Source organism: Callorhinchus milii, unplaced genomic scaffold, assembly GCF_018977255.1.
Source record: "Callorhinchus milii isolate IMCB2004 unplaced genomic scaffold, IMCB_Cmil_1.0 Scaffold3, whole genome shotgun sequence".
Classification (NCBI taxonomy): domain Eukaryota; kingdom Metazoa; phylum Chordata; class Chondrichthyes; order Chimaeriformes; family Callorhinchidae; genus Callorhinchus; species Callorhinchus milii.
The window spans coordinates 18949613-18972768 of NW_024704744.1; the positions used below are offsets into that span (position 1 = coordinate 18949613).

At 38.3% G+C, this 23156-nt stretch overlaps 1 protein-coding gene across 1 annotated transcript in view; it reads right to left on the bottom strand.

The window, feature by feature from the left end:
• Nucleotides 1–23156, bottom strand: part of LOC103180920 (kelch-like protein 29) — a 203573-nt gene that overhangs the window by 81272 nt on the left and 99145 nt on the right. Inside the window, exon 4 of the mRNA XM_007897033.2 lies at nt 20291–20824. Coding sequence (XP_007895224.1) covers nt 20291–20824 — 534 coding nt within the window. The remainder of the gene's footprint in view (nt 1–20290; nt 20825–23156) is intronic.

Genomic DNA, 23156 nt, shown 5'->3' on the forward strand with positions numbered 1-23156 from the left:
TTTCAATTATCCCAACATAGACTGGCAAAATAGCAGCGCTAAGGGCAAGGCAGTAGAAAGATTCATAAACTGTGTACAGGAAAATTGTCTTGAGCAGTATATCTCCAGGTCAGGTTGAACAGGTTTCGGTAGGGGAGCATCTAGGTAAAAGTGACCAAAATATTTTTAGATTTAGATTACTCATGAACAGGGACAAAGTACAGTCAAGGGTGAAAATGCTTAACTGGAAAAGGGCTAATTTTGATGGACTAAAAAGGGACCTAGAGTTGGTGGACTGGCAAGTAAGACTAGCAGGTAAAACGACTCATGAGCAATGGGAGATCTTCAAAGATATGATAGCTCAAGGTCTAAATGGATATATTCCCACAAAAGGGAAATGTGCGACAACCAAGCCAGCTTGGATGACCAGGGATATTCTGTCTAGGATGAAAAAGAAGAAGACGGCGTACAACAATTGGAAGACGCAGGATACTGAGGATAGCAAAGCGCATTATAGAGAATGCAGGAGTGATCTTAAAAGAGTGATAAGACAGGCTAAAAGATCGCATGAGAAGAGGTTAGTGGGTAACATAAAGGGGAATCCTAAAATATTTTACAAGCACATAAAGGAAAAAAGGTTAGTTAAAGGTAGGGTGGGGCCAATCAAAGACAATGACAGCAATCTTGTGGAAGCAGAGGGCGTGGCTGATGTACTAAACTAGTACTTTGCATCTGTCTTCACAACGGAAATGGATGCCCCAAATGCTGCAGTATTGGATGAGAGGGTAGAGGAAATAGATCAGATTACTATAGACAGAGAGGAAGTTCTGAAAAGATTGACTGCGCTCAAAATTGATAAGTCACCAGGACCAGATGGGTTTCACCCAAGGTTGCTGTGGGAGATACGGGTTCAAATAGCGGAGGCTTTGGCCATTATATTTCAATCTTCATTGGACACAGGAGTGGTGCCAAGAGACTGGAGAGTGGCTAATGTTACCCCCTCTACAAAAAGGGGCAGAAAGACAAACCCGGAAATTACAGGCCAGTCAGCCTAACTTCGGTAATAGGAAAACTACTGGAGACCATAATCCGGGACAGAATAAATCTCTACTTAGAGGAACATGAGGTAATTAGAGACAGCCAACATGGATTTGTTAAAGGCAAATCTTGCCTAACAAATCTAATAGAATTTTTTGAAGAGGTGACTGCGAGGGTTGATGAGGGAAATGCGGTGGACGTTATTTACATGGATTTCAAAAAGGCTTTTGACACAGTACCGCATAAGAGATTAATAAAAAAATTAGAGGCCCACAGTATTAAAGGGACAGTGGCAGTTTGGATTAAGAACTGGCTGAGTGACAGAAAGCAGAGGGTGGTAGTTAATGGGTGTTTCTCGAAATGGAAGGAGGTGTGCAGCGGTGTCCCTCAGGGATCGGTATTGGGACCACTGCTCTTTCTAATATATATTAATGATCTGGACTTGGGCATAGAGAGCACTATTTACAAGTTTGCAGATGATACAAAGTTAGGTAGTGTAGTAAATAGTGAGGAGAACTGTAACCAACTGCAAGCAGATATACACAGAATGGTGGAATGGGCTGACATGTGGCAGATGGATTTCAATGTGGATAAGTGTGAGGTGATACACTTAGGTAGGAAAAATGATAGGAGGCAATATAGACTTGGTAGCTCAATCTTAAGGGGGGTGAACGTACAGAGAGATCTGGGTGTTCAAGTAAGCGAATCATTAAAGGTAGCGGGGCAGGTAGATAAGGCAGTAAAAAAGGCATTTGGTGTACTGAGCTTTATTAGTAGGGGCATAGAGTATAAGAGTAGGGAGGTTATGGTTAATCTATACAAAACACTGGTTAGGCCTCAGCTGGAGTACTGCGTCCAGTTCTGGGCACCTTACTTCAGGAAGGACATTAAGGCACTGGAAAGGGTGCAGAAGAGATTCACGAGAATGATACCAGGAATGGGGAACCTTAGCTATGAGGACAGGCTGGAGAAGTTAGGACTTTTCCCATTAGAGCAGAGAAGGTTACACAGGGACCTGATAGAGGTCTTCAAGATCATGAAAGGTTTCGACAGGCTAGATAAGGAAAAGCTGTTTCTGCTGGTAGGTGTGTCTGTGACCCATGGTCACAGTCTTAAGATATCTACCAAAAGAAGCAGAGGGGAGGTTAGAAGAAATTTTTTCACTCAGCGAGTTGTTCGAATTTGGAATGATCTGCCCGAAAGGGCAGTGAAGTCCGATTTGATAACAGCTTTTAAGAGAGAACTGGATAGGTATTTGGGGAAGATGGGTTTGCAGGGTTATGGGGAGAAAGCTGGTGATTGGGGTTAGTGAAAGTGACTTGGTCTGTCAAAGAGCCGGCACAGACTCGATGGGCCGAATGGCCTCCTTCTGTGCCGTAACATTCTATGAAATACAATAAAGTGGAGTGGCTGTGTTTTGTGGGGGAATATAGCAGTCAATTTGCACACAGTAATGCCCCATAAACATTCATCAAAGTGAATGACCAATTTTATTATGCGATATTTTGTCTTGCATATTCACTATCTGAATGTAACACAAAAGGAAGGTCTGTCCAAGTCTACAAAAAACAGCACAGAGGCTACTGGACCCTAAATAACTCATTTTCCAATTCAGGTGTTGAGGATAGAAAATCCCTCAAGGTGTTATTCTCAATCTAACCTGAAAGTTTGGTGGAAACCTTAATCAATGATTATAGTGTAAATTCAGCTTAAATGACAATACATTGACAGATACTTCCAAATTCTGCATACCCAACCCCCTTTCCCTTTTGTTATATTCCTCCTCTACCCCCACACTCCCCCCATCCCGCTAACATACATTTTGGCAATATCGTCCCTTATGAAAGTGATGGATATCAATGCTAATGTAAGAATCACCACATTTGTTGAGCCAGAGTGAACAATACGTTATCCCATGTCAGAAATAGTACAGGACGAATTTGGGGGTAAAAGTGAGACTTAATACAGCTCTCTTCAATGTATTTTCCGCTGCACATTTGGAATTGACATTTCCATTTTTCACAGAACTTGCTTTTCTGGTCTTTCTTAGGGAGACTGCTAATTGAGTTGCAAATTATGGGTAGTTTTGAGCTATGGGATGGAATTCCAAAGGATGGGGGCAATTTTTTATTTCCAGGTGTTCTACTATTAAAAGGGTAGCGATCACAATCGTGATCAACAGAAGTAATTAAAATAATTTTATTGTACTGTGGTCAGCGAGATGGAAAAATTATGTTTACACTGCAATGTTTGGCTCACTAGGTGCCCGAATCAACATGACCTTGGAGAATTAGACAAACAGAGCTGGAGTAAACTTCACCCACTTTTCAAAGTCAGTTTTTCTAATTCAGGAAGAATAACTTGAGATCTTCAGGGTTAAACATTTGTATTTGTTTTATCTTTTATCTTAACAAGCATTGATGGAACTGAATGAGACAAAATAGTTTTGCAAAGGAACAATAACTCAACTTATCTCAACAATTTGCTGCAAAGATAATACAAAGGAGGTGTATCATGAAATATAATCAGTCAGTCAATGTATAACTTTCTGATTTTGGAAAGACCAATTCTCGATTTCAATTATTCCTTCTCTCTTCTCTCACAAACTCGGTTGCCACTAACAATGAAATATTCATTTTTCACAATTTGTCAAGCTGATAAAAGGCAAAATTAGAAAAATACAGAGCTAAATATTGTATCATATCAATTTTTAACTAAATAAATGGTAACACCTTACTGTTAAGGTGTGGATGTATAAATGTAACTGTAATCATTTGAGACAGCTCATGCAATCAAGCTTTTCTCCACAATGTGCTTGTTTTCTAAAGTAACGATCCTTTCTGCTTAATCTTCATTTTAAAATAACCCTATAAGCCAAACTCCAAAGTGTGTATTTACTCCAGTATAAACACTAGACAGCTGGGAAAGGCTTCATGTTTTCTAGTCTATCGAGAATCAGTGTCATAAATAAGAACATTGGAAAGAAAGGAATACAAAGCTGTGCTTCAGCATATTGAGCTCATTTCACATTCAGCTTTATGCACACTGCCCACTCAGGCCATTTTTATCTTCCTCCTGGCGGTCCTTGGCACTTGGCTCCTATCCTCAAACTCTCTGCCCATTTCTTTATGGAATATTTAAACATTTCCTGGAAATATGTCATAAATTAACAGCTCTACATGCTGCATGGCTGGGGTTCCCTTAGCTTAGAATTGTGGCTTCCAACAATACTTACTGGAGCATCTTAAAAAGTAAACAGCAATTACTTCCTTCTGTTTAAGTACTTTTTTACCATTAGATTTAAAATATAGAAAACAATGCTAACTAAACAATGCTCACAGGATAGTATTAAAATATATATTTCCAATAAGAGATTATCAGGATTTATTACATGGGAAGAAGCACAAAGGCTCTCTTAACTCAGTTATTGTTAACCTGGATACAGTGATTTTATCATTTCATCTAAATATATATATATATATAAAATATATAAAAAAATATATAAATATATATAAAAATATTTCACAACTAAATATATAAAGTCTTCACTAAATCCACCCAGGGTAAACTATTTGTGGATTTTGGTTGAAAAAAACAAGACTGGGCTTGTGTTCAATATTTGTGTGTTAAGCATACAACAAAAGATGGAATAAGAAAGATTATTTGACCATCAAGCCCATTGCTTCAATGTACAATCTACTTCAGGATTTTAATGACCCTGAGAGAAAATCTGCATAAATATATTCTTATTATCAAAGGTTAAAAATTATGATACAACAACATTAACAAATTACACTTGTATAGCACCCTTCTCGTCGAAAAAACATCCCAGGGCGCTGGACAATCAGGGTTTTCTGGACCCGAGCTGGGAGTTGGAATCAGAAGGGGAAGAGGATAAACAGGCTTCTAAATCAAGACTGAATTTCACATTTCTTTCAAGATGTTATGGTATTCTAAATTTGAAAACTATGATCTTTAAAACTATGTCATCACCAACGATTTTCCCCTCCCCCCCCCCCACGATTGGTCACTCATTCCATGTCTGTTTGTGGGACATTGCTGTGCGCAAAAACGGCTGCTGCATTTGCCCACAAAATACAATCACTGCACTTTACAGTATGCCCTGTGAAGTGTAAGATGCTATACCAAGATTATTATCTTATTAATACCTTTGGGCTATAGATATTTTTCACTCTCTTTTGAAAGCATAAACAGGCATCAGCTAATTTTGCTGCAAGTCAGTTTAATCTGTGTGAAGAGTGGAGTATGTTGCCTGTTGTTCCAAGTGTGTTGAGCATTTAATTAATTATCTTATTGATCGAAGGATTGGCCCATTAGTCTGGGCCTGTTATATATTTGCATACATGTGATTCTCTAAAAGTAATCAGGACATTTACAGCAAAGATTTGAGCTGCATTGCAAATGCAAAGAGAAATATTTCTGTCACTAATGAAACTGCATATTCCCAGCATACTTGGTGTGATATACAACTGGTGTGATATATATATTTATAATGTAGTTATTTTCTGCATTATACAAGAAGGCCCCAGAGAGAATAAAACATGTGGTCAGAGCTTGATGCCACAAGGTAAATTCTGCTCCAGGTATTGAATCAAATTATTATTAGATTATTCACTTGAGGTATGCTCTTTTTCATGAAACAGAAGATAATATCACCTTCAATATCCTAACCTTCACATAAAAATCCCTTCACACTGCAACACCTCCCTACTTCTCTGATTTATTCTGATTCTCTATTTGTGCCCTGCTCCTCTGTCTTTTAAGCTCTCCGAAACACGAGACCGAGTCAAGGGCCCTATATAAATGCAAGTTGTTGTTATCCTTGCATTTGATATTGTACCTTATCGCATTGTCGAGACATCTAGAAGTGCTTCACATGACTGCACTACAAAGTTTTGTGACTGTGTATATTGTCGGCAAACATGGCAGCCAATTTGCACACAGCAATTTGCCATAAACAATCATGAAATGAATGACCAATTTTATTTGGGGGTAGCTTCAATTTATGGCATGGAAGGCAAAGAAACAAAAATGGGGAAGACTCATTTACTCAATCTTCAAGGACATACAAAGGTGTAGAATACTTGGTCTTCTTATGACCTACATCTTCAAAGTCCTGTAACAAAGGAAAAGAGTGGCCTAGAATGATGGAATTATGATCCAACTGGAATACAGTGGATATAAATCTACAATGTGATTTCCTAAAGCTAGTAAAAATCTAGCATCTATGAATAAAGAAAAATCTATAAGAATAAGGCTGAGAGCTGTGTGTCGAACATGATGAGCCGGGTCTTCATGAATGAAGTTTGCTAACCTTCCACATCAAGATGGAATGTGTTGAGTAACTGTGTTGATACAAAAAGCTTCATCGCAGAAAATCCCCAACGTGAGCACAAATAAGAGCCACTAAGACTATGGAGTTGAAAATGCATCATTTGCACACTGGAAGTTGCTGAGCTAATTATAATTCCTATTTCCCCCTGAAATTGCATCTGGCAGCTCACTAAATATAGTATTATATATAGTATTAATTTCTGCTTTACAAATATATATATGCATATAAAAATAATACATCTCGAAGGCTGATAAAAGCCATTTTGTGGCTTGTGCATTCCTCTCTGACACTTCATCAAACCATTCGGTCTTCTTGTGGTCGAGAAACAAGCCAACAGCAAAATGCTGGATGCATTTGTAAAGCAGAAATTAAGCCTATTTTACACATAATCAAGATGATAATCCATCAATGATTAATGCAATCCATTGTTTCTAGCCAGCTTTGCTGATAGCACACGGCTGACAATTTACAGGAAAGGTAAACAGCCAAAATATTCTCATCAAACAGTAACAATAAACAAATATTAATACAATAAAAGAGCATGGCAGATGCAGTCATGAATTGAAAATGTTGTTTGAAATTACATTCCAACAGAGAACAAACATCTGAATGAAAATATCATCAGCAGTTATCCACTAAAGCATTGCCAGCCCATGTTTGCATTCTCAGCACTCGCAAATATTGCTGGCAAAAACTCATTTTATTTCTATACAACATTAAAAATTGGCAATTTGTCCTTAAAGTCAGCAACCTATTTGTGAAAGAGGTTTTCAGATCTAATTCAGCACCATTATTGCCTTCACCTGCCACTGTAAAAAATAGTGACGTACCTCTTTACAAAACAAATCTCTCTTTTAATCCCTGTGACAATGCTCCAACATAAATGCTGCTGACAACAATGGGTATTTAAATTAAATTTATGTCCACTTACTATATTGCATGTTTTGGGTTATAGATATAAGGTACATGGTATTTTAGGGGAAAGGAATATTGTACTCACCAAGAAGTCACTGTTGGGGAATTAGCTTTTATGTTTTGGATCAAGCCTTTGAAGATCAGAAATCGTCACATTAAATGCAGGGTAAATCTCCCTCAACACTGACCCAACAATGAGTTTTAATCCCAAACAATAAAGACCACCTCGTACCAGAGCAGTGTGACATTTCCATTTCCCACACCAGCTTTGTGGCCTGCTTGCCAATATGATGGTAATTAATGCTGAATTACGGGCAACACTCCATTACTTTGCTCTAATCCATGAGGAAAGCACTCACGGTCCAGGATTCTTTATTCCTGCTAATTGCTGACAAAGTCGATTTTTGGTGTATTTGTTTTATAAAATGTCACGCAAGTGCCAAATAAAAGCCGGCAGTGAAGCCATGAAACTTAAATACAGATTAGTACAGTTTTGATACTTAACGAGGCTCAAACTTAGATCTCTTTAAAACTGCAAGTGAGTCTCCCGAGGCAGCCCCACCTCAGGATGCAACGCCTAAAAATTGCAGTTATTTAATAACATTTAAGGTCCTTCATGGTCTTGCTCCTCCCTACCTCTGCGACCTACCCACTAAAATCAAGGTCCTTCTAAAGACCTTCCTCTCTGACCGCACCTTCAGTCATCCTCCCATCCACCGCCTTTGCCCTCCACCCCTCATGACTTCAACTCCCAACTCGGGTGCAAATCCTTCACTGTCCAGCACCTTGGGAAGTCCTCCCAGTGTGAAGGTTGCTATAGAAATGTAATTTGATGTTGTTATGTTCGTTGGCGAATCTGGTGTTGCATGTCGAATCTGCTGAACACCAAAATACAACCAATATTGGATACAAATTGTGTTCAGGTTTTGCGCACATCACCATTGGCGATGCCAGACATTGATGGGATTTCCCCATTATAGACCCACGTTTTCAAAGGTGCTACTCGCAATGCTGGACAAAACATCTGTTGATATTGATGTAATTGGCATGGCTTTCCAACAATGTTTCTTAACGGTTTGACAATGGGTCAAAATTGTGCAGTCGCAAAATGGATTTGTAAGCAACAAGTTCTGGATGTTTTGGAGACGACTCTCTGGACTTGGGACACTTGCTCACTGATCTTGCTATTGACTTCCTTGGAGTTGGCATCACGGTAGCTTACCAGAGAGTCTGTTGCAACATATTTATGATTCTTTAGTTACAAATACTTTTGCGACTCCTGCAAGTTTGACCGCAATGCTGCAATTTGTTACAGAAAATCTAATGTTTGTGTAGGAGGGTAAGATGGAACATTCTTTGCATCCTATAAGATACATTCTATGACTTTGGCCTCTAATGCTGCGTTTATCTTATAAAGTGGTATCAGCTTTGTTCAGTTGGTCGCCCTCTCGCCTCTGAGTCAAAAGGTTATGGATTCAACCGCTAAATTGGGAATTTGACTCACGGGGTTTTTGAATACACCAGTGTTGGCCTCGTGATGCTCTGAACTTTCAGAGATGCTGTCCTTCAGATGAGATGTTAAATCTGCCTGTTCAGATGGACGTTAAAGTTTCCATAGCACCATTCAAAAAGAGAGGGAGTATTTCCAGTGTCCTGGCCAACAATCCCCCAGATAAAATTGGTCATTTGCTTCATGCAAATTGGCTGCCTTGTTTGCCTGCAAAATGCATTTTGAGACAACATCTCAACAACATTAAGGCGCTATGCCAAATGCAAGGATGATTATAAGAAAGTAATACTGACGACAATTTATCCACCTGAGACACTGTTGTAACATGCACAGTATTAAACATGAACTGCTCTGGTGGAGTGGAGCAGTAGATGTATGGAACAATCTTCCAACATGTGATGTGATTAGGGATTGCAATCCCGGTGCTTTTACTAAATCCTGAGATTTGGGGATTTTAATGCACCAAATCCCGGGACCCCGAGGTGTTAAATCTTTCTTCGAAAAAATGCCAGGGAACATAGCCAAGAGTGCCAGTCCTGTACAGCCACCTCTCCCCGACTCAGTCACTGACTCACCTGCCTTCCCGTCTACCTCAGCAACACACGGCCTGACATCAAGGGACTGACTGAGACAGCCAGTGCATCACTGCACCAACAAGGTCATTCATTGATGCTTTAACATAGGACTTTCAACATCAGCATCTAAAAAATATCCAGGCTTCAGGAAATTGCCTGCTAAACAGCATCAGTTTTGCCAGCTTATGATTTAGAATCTAATTGTGGACTTGCAGTATCAGTCATGGGATCACACTTACCTGGACAAGGGATGCAAATATATAATTTAAACGAATAAACTGAGAATAAACTCTCCTATGAATATAGCTCAGCAAAAAGATATTAATAAAAAAATGCTGAAATCATTTTTAAAAAAGCAGTCAAAGCTTCATCAGAAGAAAGCAGAGACAAGCAAAACAGGTGGAAACAAAACAGTCAACATTTAAACACACATTTCTGCCTATAATAGGATATTTAATTTTGTGCTAATTTTATGTGCACCAATTCTACATTTGCATTTTCTCAGGAGTCAAGCATGATGATAATTATATTATAGCAGTGCCTAAATCATGATTTATGGGGTGAAATTAATTGTCTGACATACTACAAGACATGGTCCTATGATCATTGACAAATATACTGACCTTCACTTCCTTTGATGGATAAGGAGAAGGGTGGGGTAGCTGTTCTATAGAAGACGGGTTGAAGAATCAGATGAAAAATCAAGAATATTCACCCATCCTCATTTCAACAAAATTAACCCTGATCTGGTTCCTTTAACTAAACTACATTATTTTCTCCCCCACCCAACAAGCAGCTTTGTCTCCCATAAGATTTGCCAATTTCAACCTGCATATCTATCACTTCCAACTACATTTCTATTCCTCCTATTCAATGACTCCTAATGAAAGTGCATGCATCTGAATGTCAACTAAGAACAGTAGTGATTTGTCTCTGATGGAACAGATCAGTATCCAGCTGATATGGATTAACAGGACTTATTCTTTGACCAGTTGATTTAGCACAATTGGAATCTCAGACTTTGCAGGTCAGTATGGTTTAGCAACTCACAAGATTATCTTGCTGAGCTGGGTCTTTCAATTTAAACTATTTTAGACATGTTCCATTTCATGTAAGATTAGGTAATTAATGGCTTTTAAGCAACTTTTGTTTGTAATAGGTAGACATCGGGTGGAGTCAGAAATAAATGCAGCATGGACAATATTTTTTTGGTCAGCAGAATGTTTGACACATGCGGAAACCCATCTCCATGCTTATGAGTATCCAAACAAGCTGAGAATTCCAGGCACTCCATTTACACATGGAAAACATGGACAAGAAAAGTGAATCTTTGTGAAAGCACAAAGAAGCCTAAACATGTGCTTGAATATCAATGGAAAAGGTTGACATTTTCCCAAGACACACTTCATAGAATAAAATACAAATAACATTTATATAGCGCCTTTCACATGTTTCAAAGTGCTTAACACTGCTGAATGGACACCTGAGTTGGGAAGAGGAAATATGACTGAAAGCACGGTGCAAGAGATATCTCTTGATATGGAAGGACTCTGGGATGGAGTTCCAGAGAGCAGGGGCAGATTGGTGAACAGGTGGATAGGCAGGGGACATTAAAGTAGATTGATGCTCATCTAGTAGATCATGTTCACTGAGCAGAGAGTGGCCAGGTTGGTTGGGTTCAAAGAGGTCAGGGAAATAGGTTAGGGCGAGACCATGGCCATTGAAGATAAGAACGAGGATCTTGAATTTGATTCACTGGTGCGTGCGGAGCCAATGCAACCGAGTGAGGGTAGAGGCTGATAGAGCCTGGGGCAGGAGTGTAGATCCTGGTATGGATCTGCAGCGTTCTGGATCGTTGGCAAACTGTATAGGGAAGAGCTGGGGCATCTAGCGAGCAGGACATTGGTATCATCAAGCATGGCCTCAAATCGCTATTTTAGCATTTGATAGTGAACTAAACATTCTGTGTTTATGGGACAGCTTTCCAGGCGTTGACTGTTGCACCCATAAAAGAGGGTGTATGTATAAAATATCATCACTAATGTACCATATGATTGGTTTTTGAACAGATAGAGAAGGCTCAGGAGCAGCCGCTACAGTTCTTATCAGAAACAAGGTGTGGAATATATGCTGCTGACTCTCATGATCCTGCAGAAAATGGACAGCCTGGCCATATCTAATGCTGCGAGAGATGAATTCAAGTGTGCGGTAGGCAATCTTCACCCAGTCCACCAGATGTAATGAATTTCAAAATGAATTGGAGCAAGTGATGGATTTCTTAAGAAGCCTGCCAAACAGATGACAATAATCACCAAAGGATTCAGGCTCAGTTGAACACTGATGCTGCTGAATATGAAAACATGAGAAGTCTTACTCTTGCATAGCTTTACCAGCCATTTCTGCTTTAATAACGCCTGTTTGTGATAGGGTAATTTAGAAATGATTAACAAGCTGAAGAACTGGCTGTTTTATATAGAGCTTCATATTAAACACTGAAGCCATATCTCTTGACAATAGTTATTGATTCTCGATTAAAATGTAAGTGGGGAGGAATAACCTGGCTGAAAGTTAGAATCCATAATGTTAAAAACATATTCAGGGTAATGCAGTAAGACACAGAGGAAATGGAGACTGACAGCTGAGGACAGGATTCAAATAGTCAATTTACGGTAGATTAGTGCCTGATACAGTTTGTTAAGCATGCAACAAAGACATATGTGTAATAATAATAATAATCCTTGCATTTGATATAGCGCTTTTCACGTCGGGAGGACATCCCAAAGCGCTTCACAGAACACACTGTAAAGTGAATTGACTGTATATTTGTGGGCGAACGCGGCAGCCAATTGCGCGCAGCAATGTCCCACAAACAGTCGTAGATTGAAAATGACCAATTTATTATTTATTATTTGGTTTTGGAGGGATTATTATTAGGCGTGTGGAGTAAGGAAACTTGCCCAAGGTTTCGCCCTGCCTGTGTAAGTGTACTTCAAGCAATGCGGTCCACGTGAGTATGAGAAAACTTTTTCTTTTGAATTGTTCCACCTTTATTTACCCTAGAAAAGAGCCTCTGTACTCTCCTATTCTGTTTCAAAACAGGAACAGGAGTCCATTGAACCCATCGCACATACCCATCCAATTTATGAATCACAGCAGAACCTTTAATCCATTTCCTCATCTTTTCTCTATCCCACTTAAGCTATCCTGACTTCCAAGTATGACTCTCCCTGTTAAAAATACCAATCGATTCATCCTGTATGGTTTTCTGGGGCAGTGCATCACACACTAGAAAGTGGAGACTGTAGTATGGGAAAAAGGACACTTTCTCAGGTAATGGCGATTTCTACTTAAAAACATAAAATATTTATTTTGTGTAGTTTACATTTTCCATCTTGAAAATGGTAGAAAAATTCTTTCTCACAAAAATAATTTATGGTATACATATTACCTAATATCTCTATAGATGGTTTGGTCAGAGTTTACTTTATTCTCCTTTCATTACCTTAAAATTTAAGGACCTTTTCTTCCACAACACAATATAAACAGCAAATTGACATGTATATAGCATCTTTCACATCAAGAGGTCATCCCAATGCGCTGGACAGTCGAGGATTGCACCTGGGCTGGAGTGGTGGTGGTGGGGGGGGGGGGGGGGGGGGCGCTGGGCGGGACTGGGGAAAGATGACCGAAGGTGTGATAAAAGAGAAAGATCTTGAGGTGGGCCTTGAAGGAGGTGGGGGAAGGTAAGAGTCATAGAAACTCCGGGATGGAGTTCCAGTTATAGATAAGGCTGTGGGCCCAATCACCGATGGTGGGATGGGTAAGGCGGGGACCCGGAATGAAGCAGGCTGAACATTACTAATAACCTCAGATTATTGAATGTAATTAAGAACAATAATGGATGTATCCTGCTCATGATGTCTGACGTCCTAGACAAACATGTACCGAAGACCCACCATAGGCAATACTCTTAGGTAACTAACTGACTGTTATTCTTTTCATGGTTCTCTGACAGCAGGGAGTGCTATTGTTCCAACCATGACCCCCACATTCCCATTAGACATGAGTACTCAATCACCAGTACTACCATTCCCAGCTCTGAAGCTCTTCACTTTGATCAATACTGTACAATAATCTCTAAAAGTAACACTGCACCAATCTGAAAATTATTATTCATATCATTATTATTTTTACACATATTTGGGTCAGTTTAGTGGTATTCCTAAATGGATATCTTAATGAGTTCCTAGCGAAAATTCATTCCAATAACTGGAAGTATATAAATCCGACTCAAGGGAACCCATACTGTAAAAATATATTGAGTTGCAGTTGGTTTTCCTGTGAGTCGATGTCATCAACTTAATGGATTTATTCGTTAAGAAATCTATTCAGAAATATCATAAAATCAATCCCATTTTTTGGAGTGTGTTATGACAATGTCTTGTGGAATTATATCTTCACTTTTTTTATGATAATGCTTTTGATTAACTCAGAGTCTACTTTAATGGGTTTCCATTATAGACATGTTGTGAAAATATCACTAATGTTAGCATGCCAAACCCCCACACAGGCACTTTCCTAAAATCTGTTCAATTTCAGTGCTCCCCTCAATATACTATGGATAAATTGCAGAATTAAAATCTATTTTAAAATAATTGTTTTCAGTTTGTTCCATTGCCAACTTACTAATTCAGCTTCTCTACTTCTGCTGGTAGAAACGTACAATGAAAACATCAAATATTCCGACTTAACTTAAATGCAGCCAATTGAAGAAAATGATAAAAAGGCCTTTGCAATATGCATTTAGCTTGTAAACTCCCAGATTGCAAATGATAAGAGAATAACATGTATATAACATGCCATAATTAGTATAATGTTACTGTGCAATAGTAAGTTTAACATTACTCACAATTTTTCATTGGAAACCAAATATTACAAACATTTTACCTTGGATTTAGGTAGTCATCCCTAATATACAGAGATAGTAATCACACTGCAGTCACAAGAACAAGAAACAAGTCCAACACGAGGAGCTATTTCTATTGAAGGGTCACACCCAAATCATTCACCTCTGGTTCTTTTCCTCTTTCTTTTGCTATTTGACTTGCTGTCTAATATTTTGCTGTTTTTATTTGCTCTAATACTTTCTGTTTAACTTTCAGATTTATGGGATTTGCTGTTTTGGTTTTTAGCAGAATTTTCCATTTCATGCCTCAGTGATGCCTAAAGGTGTACCACCTCAAAGCATCGACACCTGTTTACCTTGTAAACTACCAGGTAATAAGTAACCTATTTAAATTGGCAAATGGCAAACACATGGAGTTGTTGTAATGTCCTGTAAACATATGAAACAGGCAAAAACAACAATCCATATGATACATGTGTATGAAGAAAAATAAACTGTAATATTATACAAATCTTCCACCCAGTAAAGTAAATTGTGTAACTATATACCTCCATGCTTGCTGTGCACTTAGGCATGAAGCCGAGTTACAAAAATAAAACAGCAGAGAGAAAGGGAAAAGCTTTGTGGTTTGGGTACAGAAACAATTTTTGTATCTAAATATGCAAAGTTTTGTGAAGCGAAACAACATTTCAAATAATTTTGTGCATTTCCATTCATACCGTGGTGGTGAAGACAAAAGCAGTAGTAAAACTGTGAATCAAATACGCATTCACGGAGCTGTATGGTTACAGTTTACTGTTTAGTGAAGGCGTGATCTCAGGAGCGAGTGGCAGCTCAGATAATGAGCCCACAGACCTTTGACATAAGTGCAGGTAATTCTAGAGGAACAAAATGTGACCCAGATTGTTGGTCCTCAACGAGTCAGTTACATAGCAAATAAAATGCTTTGCAAAAGTTGAGCAAAAGACCTGCTCAAACAGTACAATTGCTTGACTGTCCACATTCTGCAACTCAAGAAATGTGAAATATTAAGATCTTCACTTTCAAATGAAGGTATCTGATTTACTCAAAGCCCAGCTCAGGGTTTAGAAAAATTAATTAAGATGGAAGGAATGATACCACTTTAGGCAAGAACTGCAAAGTAGGACTATTTTGTCTTTGAATTACTGGCAATCAGTCAGGTACAATGGAGCTGATGTTGCATTAATGAGAAATACACACTTCAAAGTTAATAGACATACAGAGAACTGCACCGAATAGACTGGGAGTAATGAGGGAACAAAGTGCTAGATGAAGAACTCATGGCAGAACTGGTCCATGTTCAAGGAATGCAGAGTAGGGCACTAGGATAATTGTATTCGGACTTTGCTCACAGACCAAATATTAAGGAATTTAATCAGGGTAAGAAAGGTCTTTTTTTCAAAGCATCCGCATATCTAAAATCTTCCCTGGGAATCCAGCAATTCAGAGAAGGGATAATTTTCTTAAAATTCCAGCAAATACCTGTCTCAATTTAATTCAGTCTGTACACCCTTTCACAGCTAATTGACAAGATGCAGTCACTAAAATAAGAAACTTTGTTCAAGTAATAAGCTGACTTGGAAAGCAAAGCAGAGGTAGACCTGCCAGCTCACAGGTCAGATAACTAGCGCTGTGTTCGCACTGTTAAGCTAATTCCTTCTCAATAACAATAACAATAACAGAGCAATGTTAGAGCAGAAAGCCTAGTTTATTCTTCTTGTTCCACATCAATTGTGCCATAGACATGAACAGAGCACCAAAATAATATTCTCCTGCCAAAATCAGAAAACAAGAAATGTTTGGCTCCAATTCAAATGAATATCACGTCCCATAGAGAAACTTGATGGTATTTTTAGAAACCAGTGGGTCCTAGTGGTGATTCCCATATTTCATGGAAGCAAGCAAAGATATTCAGAGAATTCTCCAGAAAATTGTGATCAAATTGGAATTTCTCTCTCTAAATTACTGGAAAGGATGTGGAAGACTTGACAATTCCTGCTGCATTGACTTTGAATAACTTGACTGACTCCAACCATCTTTAGTTCTCATTGGAGGGTCACTAACTGAAACATCTGTTCATGAACATGGTGCCGGGAGTGGGTTTAAGATTACTGAAAGTCAAGCTAGTGAGACAAACTGAGAAGTTTGCTCCTCTGCACTATAAGGCCCGTGCAAAAACAAGGTTCCAAAGATGGTGGAAAGCAAAATCAAAGAAAGGCAGAAATCTCTGTCCTCATATATTATTGGGAATTATAAGTCTGTGCAAGCAGATCCCAGAAGTTCAGATGTAGTTAGTGGTATAGATTTAGTATATGGCAGTGCTCAATCCTATGGAAGGCACAACAGAGGACCATCTTTATCTTCTCTGCAGAGTCAAGAGGATCCAGTGTCTAAAATAACAGCGATCAGCCTAAAGGGTTATCACACCCATGTCTCCCAAGTCTGTAAATATACAGGCTATGTTTCTATTATACTGACAAACTATAGATCTTAGCAACAACCTGGGTGGGTAGAAGAATGCTCAACCTTCCATTTGCTTGATGCTACTTTAAGTTGAGTATCATACTGTCGGAAACAGCCCTATGGTCTTGGTAAACTCATTATCCAACATTGTCAATCTTCTCTTCAAAACCACAAAGAATTCAATTGGAAAGAATGTGTTAATCCTAGAGTTCTCATTATGAACCGGGTTGTTGTTCCTAAAATAGTCAGGAGGCTTTGGGACTAAAGTAGATGGGAAGTTCTCGAGTTGAAATAAGATTGTCATGACAAAGATTCTGAGAGTGACTTAGAAACTGATTTGTAATCATTTGCCTCCTGGGCCTAAGGTTAAGTGGAGGGTGGGTCAAACATAAAAGGGAGACTGAGTGACTCTGCTGTGAAAGCTTAATCTCTCCATCTTTATAGTCCATCCCAATTGTTGAAAGTGCAAGCGAGAAAGGTAGGATTTCTGGCCTCGTTTGCAATGCACTGTGGGAAAATATTATGCCTAAACTGTGTAATGCCCAACATTTGTCTCTGAGGGTTTATACTGCCAGTCTTTATTGCACAAAGGATAAATAACCAAGCAAGAAAAGGAACCACTGCTTCGGTTGGAGATATCACATTAATGCCAATAAGGAACAGACCATGGAATGCATCCATTGGACATTAATGACCACTCTTGCTCTGAAGTTACTAATGGCAGGTCACGGCTAACAACCACCCAAGGTAAGGGATGATGTTGAACACTCAGTTCCGAGAAGGCCCTGTTCAACTTAAAGACACCTCACCTGTTTGAAGTTCCTCCGCAGTGTCAATTCTGGGCTGAGCTTGGTCCATGGGGCTGGCAGGGGACTTGCTTCGATCACCTCCAGAGTTTTCCCACAGCAGAGTCAAAAGACATAAATTACTCAGTGTTATTTTGTGATGAGGTCTCTAACTTACTGTCACATGACCAACTCTGAATGCCCTACCTGATTAGGGATGAGCGCCGCTCTGTACTGAAAATCTGAAATGATCCACATTTACCTAAGCTGAATAATTTTAATTTATCATGGGTCTTGCCTTAAAGCGATTGTCTACAAACACAGCCTAACTATTTTAATTTATTCCAATAATTTATTTCCCAGCATTTTCCCAAGATCATAGAATCATATAGCACAGAAGGAGGCCATTCGGTCCATCATGCCTGTGCAGAATGAGCTATCCAAATTAATCCCACTCCCCGCCCTCTCCCCATAGCCTTCCAAATTTGTTTTCCCCAAATATCTGTCCAAATCCAAGATTGAGGGCTAATGCTGGTTGCTGGGAACACAAGGAAGAAGGTAGATCTGCTTCTACCTACAAAATACACAGGCACGACATTTTAAAGTAAATCCTGCAAAGTGCTTTGAGATGTCCTCCTGATGTGAAAGGCTGAAAGCTATTATATCAAATGCAAGCATGATCATTTCATGGGGGAGGGGAAGAAAAGGGAAAGTTTCTTCTGATAATCCTAGTGCCAACTGTACTTTTTTACATTAGAAAACTAGTAGTTAGGAATATGTGGTGTACCAACAAAATCAATGTCATTTGGACTTTGCAAAGATGCACATTTTGCCAATTTCAAAGCCAAATAAAAACACAAACGCTAACAATAAGCACTCACCTCTAAACAACATAGAATACTGATGTTTTGGGGAAAAAATGAAAGACATGGGCAATGAAGACCCCTGAAACAAAGGCGAGGTAAAGAGATATCCGAATACTGCATCTAATATCAGGTATATATGCTGTTGATGGCTCCAAATATCATGCCAGTCATCTTGAAAAGGATTAAAAAGATTTAACGTATATTATCTTTGATCAAAAGATGCAGTAATATGTTGTTTGATGAATACTGGAGGGCACGGCCAATGCAAAGCATTTTTCCTGGTGTATTTCTTCAATGATACTAAGGCAAATTTCTAACAAGATAAAGATGGACTGGTCAATCTGGATTGAGATTAGTTTTTGTAGGTACCATTTTGGTCTGTATCATTCACTCCCTGTAGATCAAATGTATTTTGGCATCAATGCTCCATATATATGATCAGATATTGTGATAAGAAAAGATCAGACAAGAAACAGATCCTTCCTTAACTCACAAAAACTTTTAACCACAAAGAGTCAAATACTTCAAATTTGTTGCAATGATTTAAAAAACGGGTGAACTTATACAAATATCTTCATTCATTTGAATTTTCAGTAATTATGACATTCCCTTTATTTATTTTTGCCCCAGTGAGGCTACTCATCAAACTTGGATAAGTTTATTTTAATGACGACAAGATAGGAGTTGTCTACCTTATTCCATGTCCCAAAATTAAGACACCAACACACGTGCATTAAGTCAATCACTGCCTGCACAAACACAATTCTTTTACTAAGAATCAAATGTTATCAACTGAGAAATGCCAAAAGAAATACAAAATAGATTTCTACTAATCTTGACATGAAAATTCAAAATTATTAAATGATAGGCTAACAGTAATAATAATTATAACATGACACATTTCTAACTGGAAGAAGCTGGACTGGTCAGTCAGTATTGAGATGAGTTTTTATGGGTACCATTTCTGTCTGTATCTTTCACTAATTTTCATTAGTTTCTCAAACCTGTGATTATAGACCAAATAGTAACAACTCAGTGAGAAATTCTTTCAAGCTTCACTTTATTTTTTCTATTTAATTTATTTATAATAACAATCTTAGCTGTTTTGTTGCACTCGGTATTAAAGAATGAAAGTTGTGATTGTAGGCCATGCAGGAGTAATGTAGAAATGTTTAATGACAAAAGCTGAAAAATCCAATGCAACAAAATGATTCGATAGTGTTCATTTTTTACAGTCAGGTACTCTTTTGATATTGTAATCATTTTTTATTTTATCAGTGTCTGAAGGTTCACTCGAGTTTCATAACTTTGTGTTAGGCAAGGGTCATCTCTTTCCTCTCTTTTGAAGACTATCATTTGCTTTTTTTTAGAATCAACATCATGAGGGATACTTGACCTTGTTGCAAATTTCACAGCACCCAATACAACCAAATGAGCACTTTAAATAAGCAGTCAATAACTAAACAGATAAGGCCACTGAAGAATCGTGATACTAGCTATCTAAATGAAGATGATTACGAATAACAGACTGTGCAATTACAGAGCCAATTCATTAAAAATACTGTGTTCTTCATCCTGCATAACAAGACCAGATACTTCACAAATACTACTTGTTGGCAATTATCCATGCTACCTGCTGACTGCTTGAAGGATACAGGAAGAAATGATTGAAACTGGTGTAAATGATTCCTTCCCTTACCCCTCCCGCTCATTGTAGGTATCACAGCTACAAAGAGTGAGTTACGCAAAAGTCAATTCCTGAAAGTATCCCTCTACTACAAGTCTGTAGACCATAAAAACACACAAAAATAAAAAGGTACCAATGGGAGCATGCACATGTACACAACTGAAAAATAAAGCAACTGACTGGACCTACCTTTTGGATGCCAAGGGTCTGTAAATTCGTACTTTCCCATCCCAATAGTCCGTAACATCTGCACACCATTTGTGTTCTCCTGAAGGAGAGGCGGATTTAAAGGAGTATGGGAAGCCCCTTGCCCATTGACTACTTGAGCATTACCAGGAAGAGTTGCCGAAGGTAGAGCAGATGGATGCAGAATAGGGCAAGTCAAGTGACCATTCCCCATTGCGCTATGGGCAGGTTGAGTCACCTGACACACCGGAGTCAGAGGCGACATGGTAACTGGCTGACTAGTTGTGTACAAAGGCTGACTCTGCAGATTCACAACCATATTGGTTAAAGGCTGTGGAGGCTGCTGTACTTGATAATGTGCTGTCATAAGTGGGAGCTGAGGGGGAACTGGAGGTGGCATTGTGGGTGTAACTCCGATCACTGGAGCCTGCACATTGACTGCCTGGCTGAAGGCTGGTGGCTGTGGCATCCCGAAGGTGGGAGGGATCAGAGCTGGCTGGCTGATCGCTGCAACTGGAGGCACCCATGAGGGTGTACCTGAAAATTCAAAAAAAAATCATAAAATCATCAAGTTTCCCCAATCTTCATACAATTCCTGTCTAATAATCCTTGCATTTGATATAGCGCCTTTCACATAAAAATGTCTCAAAGCATTTCACAGGACTTACTGTAGAGTGTAGTGATTATGTATTTTGGAAATGAATTTGCTCACAACAATATCTCAGAAATAGCCATAAAGTGAATGATCAATTTTATTTTGATGATTGTTTGCCAGGACACCAAGAGAAACTCCCTTCTATTTTTTGAGTAGTGCCATTGGATCAGTTGAGGTTGACCCCAAACATAGGAAATTAGATACTATTCAACAACTGTTATTGGTGTTTAAATGCAGATTAAATAATGTTTCAAAAAGTATGAAGAACTTACAATTAATACTCAATTTTGTATAAAAATAATACAAAATTTAGTTTTAATCTGCAGAGATAATGGCAACAAGAAGATTTATTCATGAAAACTTCTGTTGATGTATTTCTTTATTGAGGTATTGGCTGTAAAAAACACATAGATTTCTCTTGGAACAAAACAGAAGTCGCTAGGAACACTCAGCAGGTCAGGCTGCATCTATGGAGAAATGAAAGTGAGTCAACTTTTCGGGTCCATGACTCTTTGTTTCGGGTCATGGACCCGAAACGTTGACTCACTTTCCTTTCTCCATAGATGCTGCCTGACCTGCTGAATGTTCCCAGCGGCTTCTGTGTTTGTTTCAGATATCCGGCATCTGCAGTATTTTGTGTTTTGTTTTAGATTTCCCTTGGAACTGTTGCCAGATAGACCTACCCAACTCATCAGGAACATGTTTGTAGCACATCAATGCTTCACTCTCAGTGTTTCATTAATAAAAGTCACTTGGCAGCCAAACTGAATAGCTTTTTTGACAAAGACGGTAATTCACTTGTGTATTTTAAAATGTTTTCTTTGCACGATATGTTTTAATCATGGCTGTTTGTGTCACATTTCTTTGAGCAAATTGGCTGCATAGTTTCATCCACAAAATACTCAGTCATTACACTTCACAGTATATCCTGGGAGCCCTTTGAGACAGCTTGATGATGTGATAAGGTGTCATATGAAATGCAAGGATTATTATTAGTAGTAGTGTTATATTTAAGAAGCTCCACCTTCCATTTCTACACAATTCATGCAAACAGTATCAATGTAATTAATTAATTTGATGGTCCCCACTATAACAGGTTTCATTTTATTAAGGAAGTAAAAGCGTAACTTGTATAAATGCTTTCTTTTTCTTAACTCAAAGTTGGGACATTGATTGCAGTGTCCACATTTTCCAGTGTATCTTGTAAAGCAATTTGAGATATCCTCCTGACCTGAAAGTCACTATGCCAAATGTAAAGATTCTTATTATATTAAATATTAGCATTATTATTATTTTTTAAGATGTGCTGAAAGGAAAGTTCTTTGTAGAACAAAAATATATGAAGAAACAAATGTGCATTAATACTCAATTTTGCATAGATATGTGTATTTGTATTTGGAGCATGGGCAAAACAAAATTGCAGATGTCTGGAAACCTGAAACTAAAAACCTGTGATATTGGAAATTCACTAGATATCAATCAGTATCTGAAAAAGAAAGATTGGTTAATGTTTCAGACTTGATTCTGCAGAAACCTCCTACCTGAATCACCAACTTACCTATCTCTTTCAAAAACTAATTCAAATCACTTTCCGGAGATAATAATCCTTTTTAAAAAAAAATTGATCACTCAATCCACAGCTGTTTGTGGGACACTGCTGCGTGCAATTGGCTGCTGTGTTTCGTCCACAAAATATAGTCAATTCACTTTACAGTATATTCTATGAAGCGCTTTCAGCTGTCTTGAAGATATGATAAAGCGCTATATCAAAAGGATTATTATTATTATTGACTGTGGATTTCCATTAGTTTTTATTTTCTGTTTGTGCAAGTTTATGGAGGATGGAGAGAGACAGCTTCAAATAGGATTATTTAGGAATATTATTGCAGGTGCAGAGTACAGGAAATTTTAAAATGTCTTTCACTTGAATATCATATGTTAATTTACCTTGTGTCAAAATTCTGTATGGCACAGTTTTTATTTCCTGTAAGTTCCTGGAGCTAAATCTTAAATAAGGTAAACATACGTTATTTTACAACAGAATTTCATATCAGCAAGTAAGAATGGCAATTGAGTACATGAAGGAGAAAAAAACCTCAGGCCATTCTGAAAATGTATCAAATCACTCTGCTTTGTAAGTCTGAAGTAAAAATCTTAAAAAATGGCAAATAAAAAAAAGCACACTCCTAGTTTGGGTTTTGTAATAAATTGTTG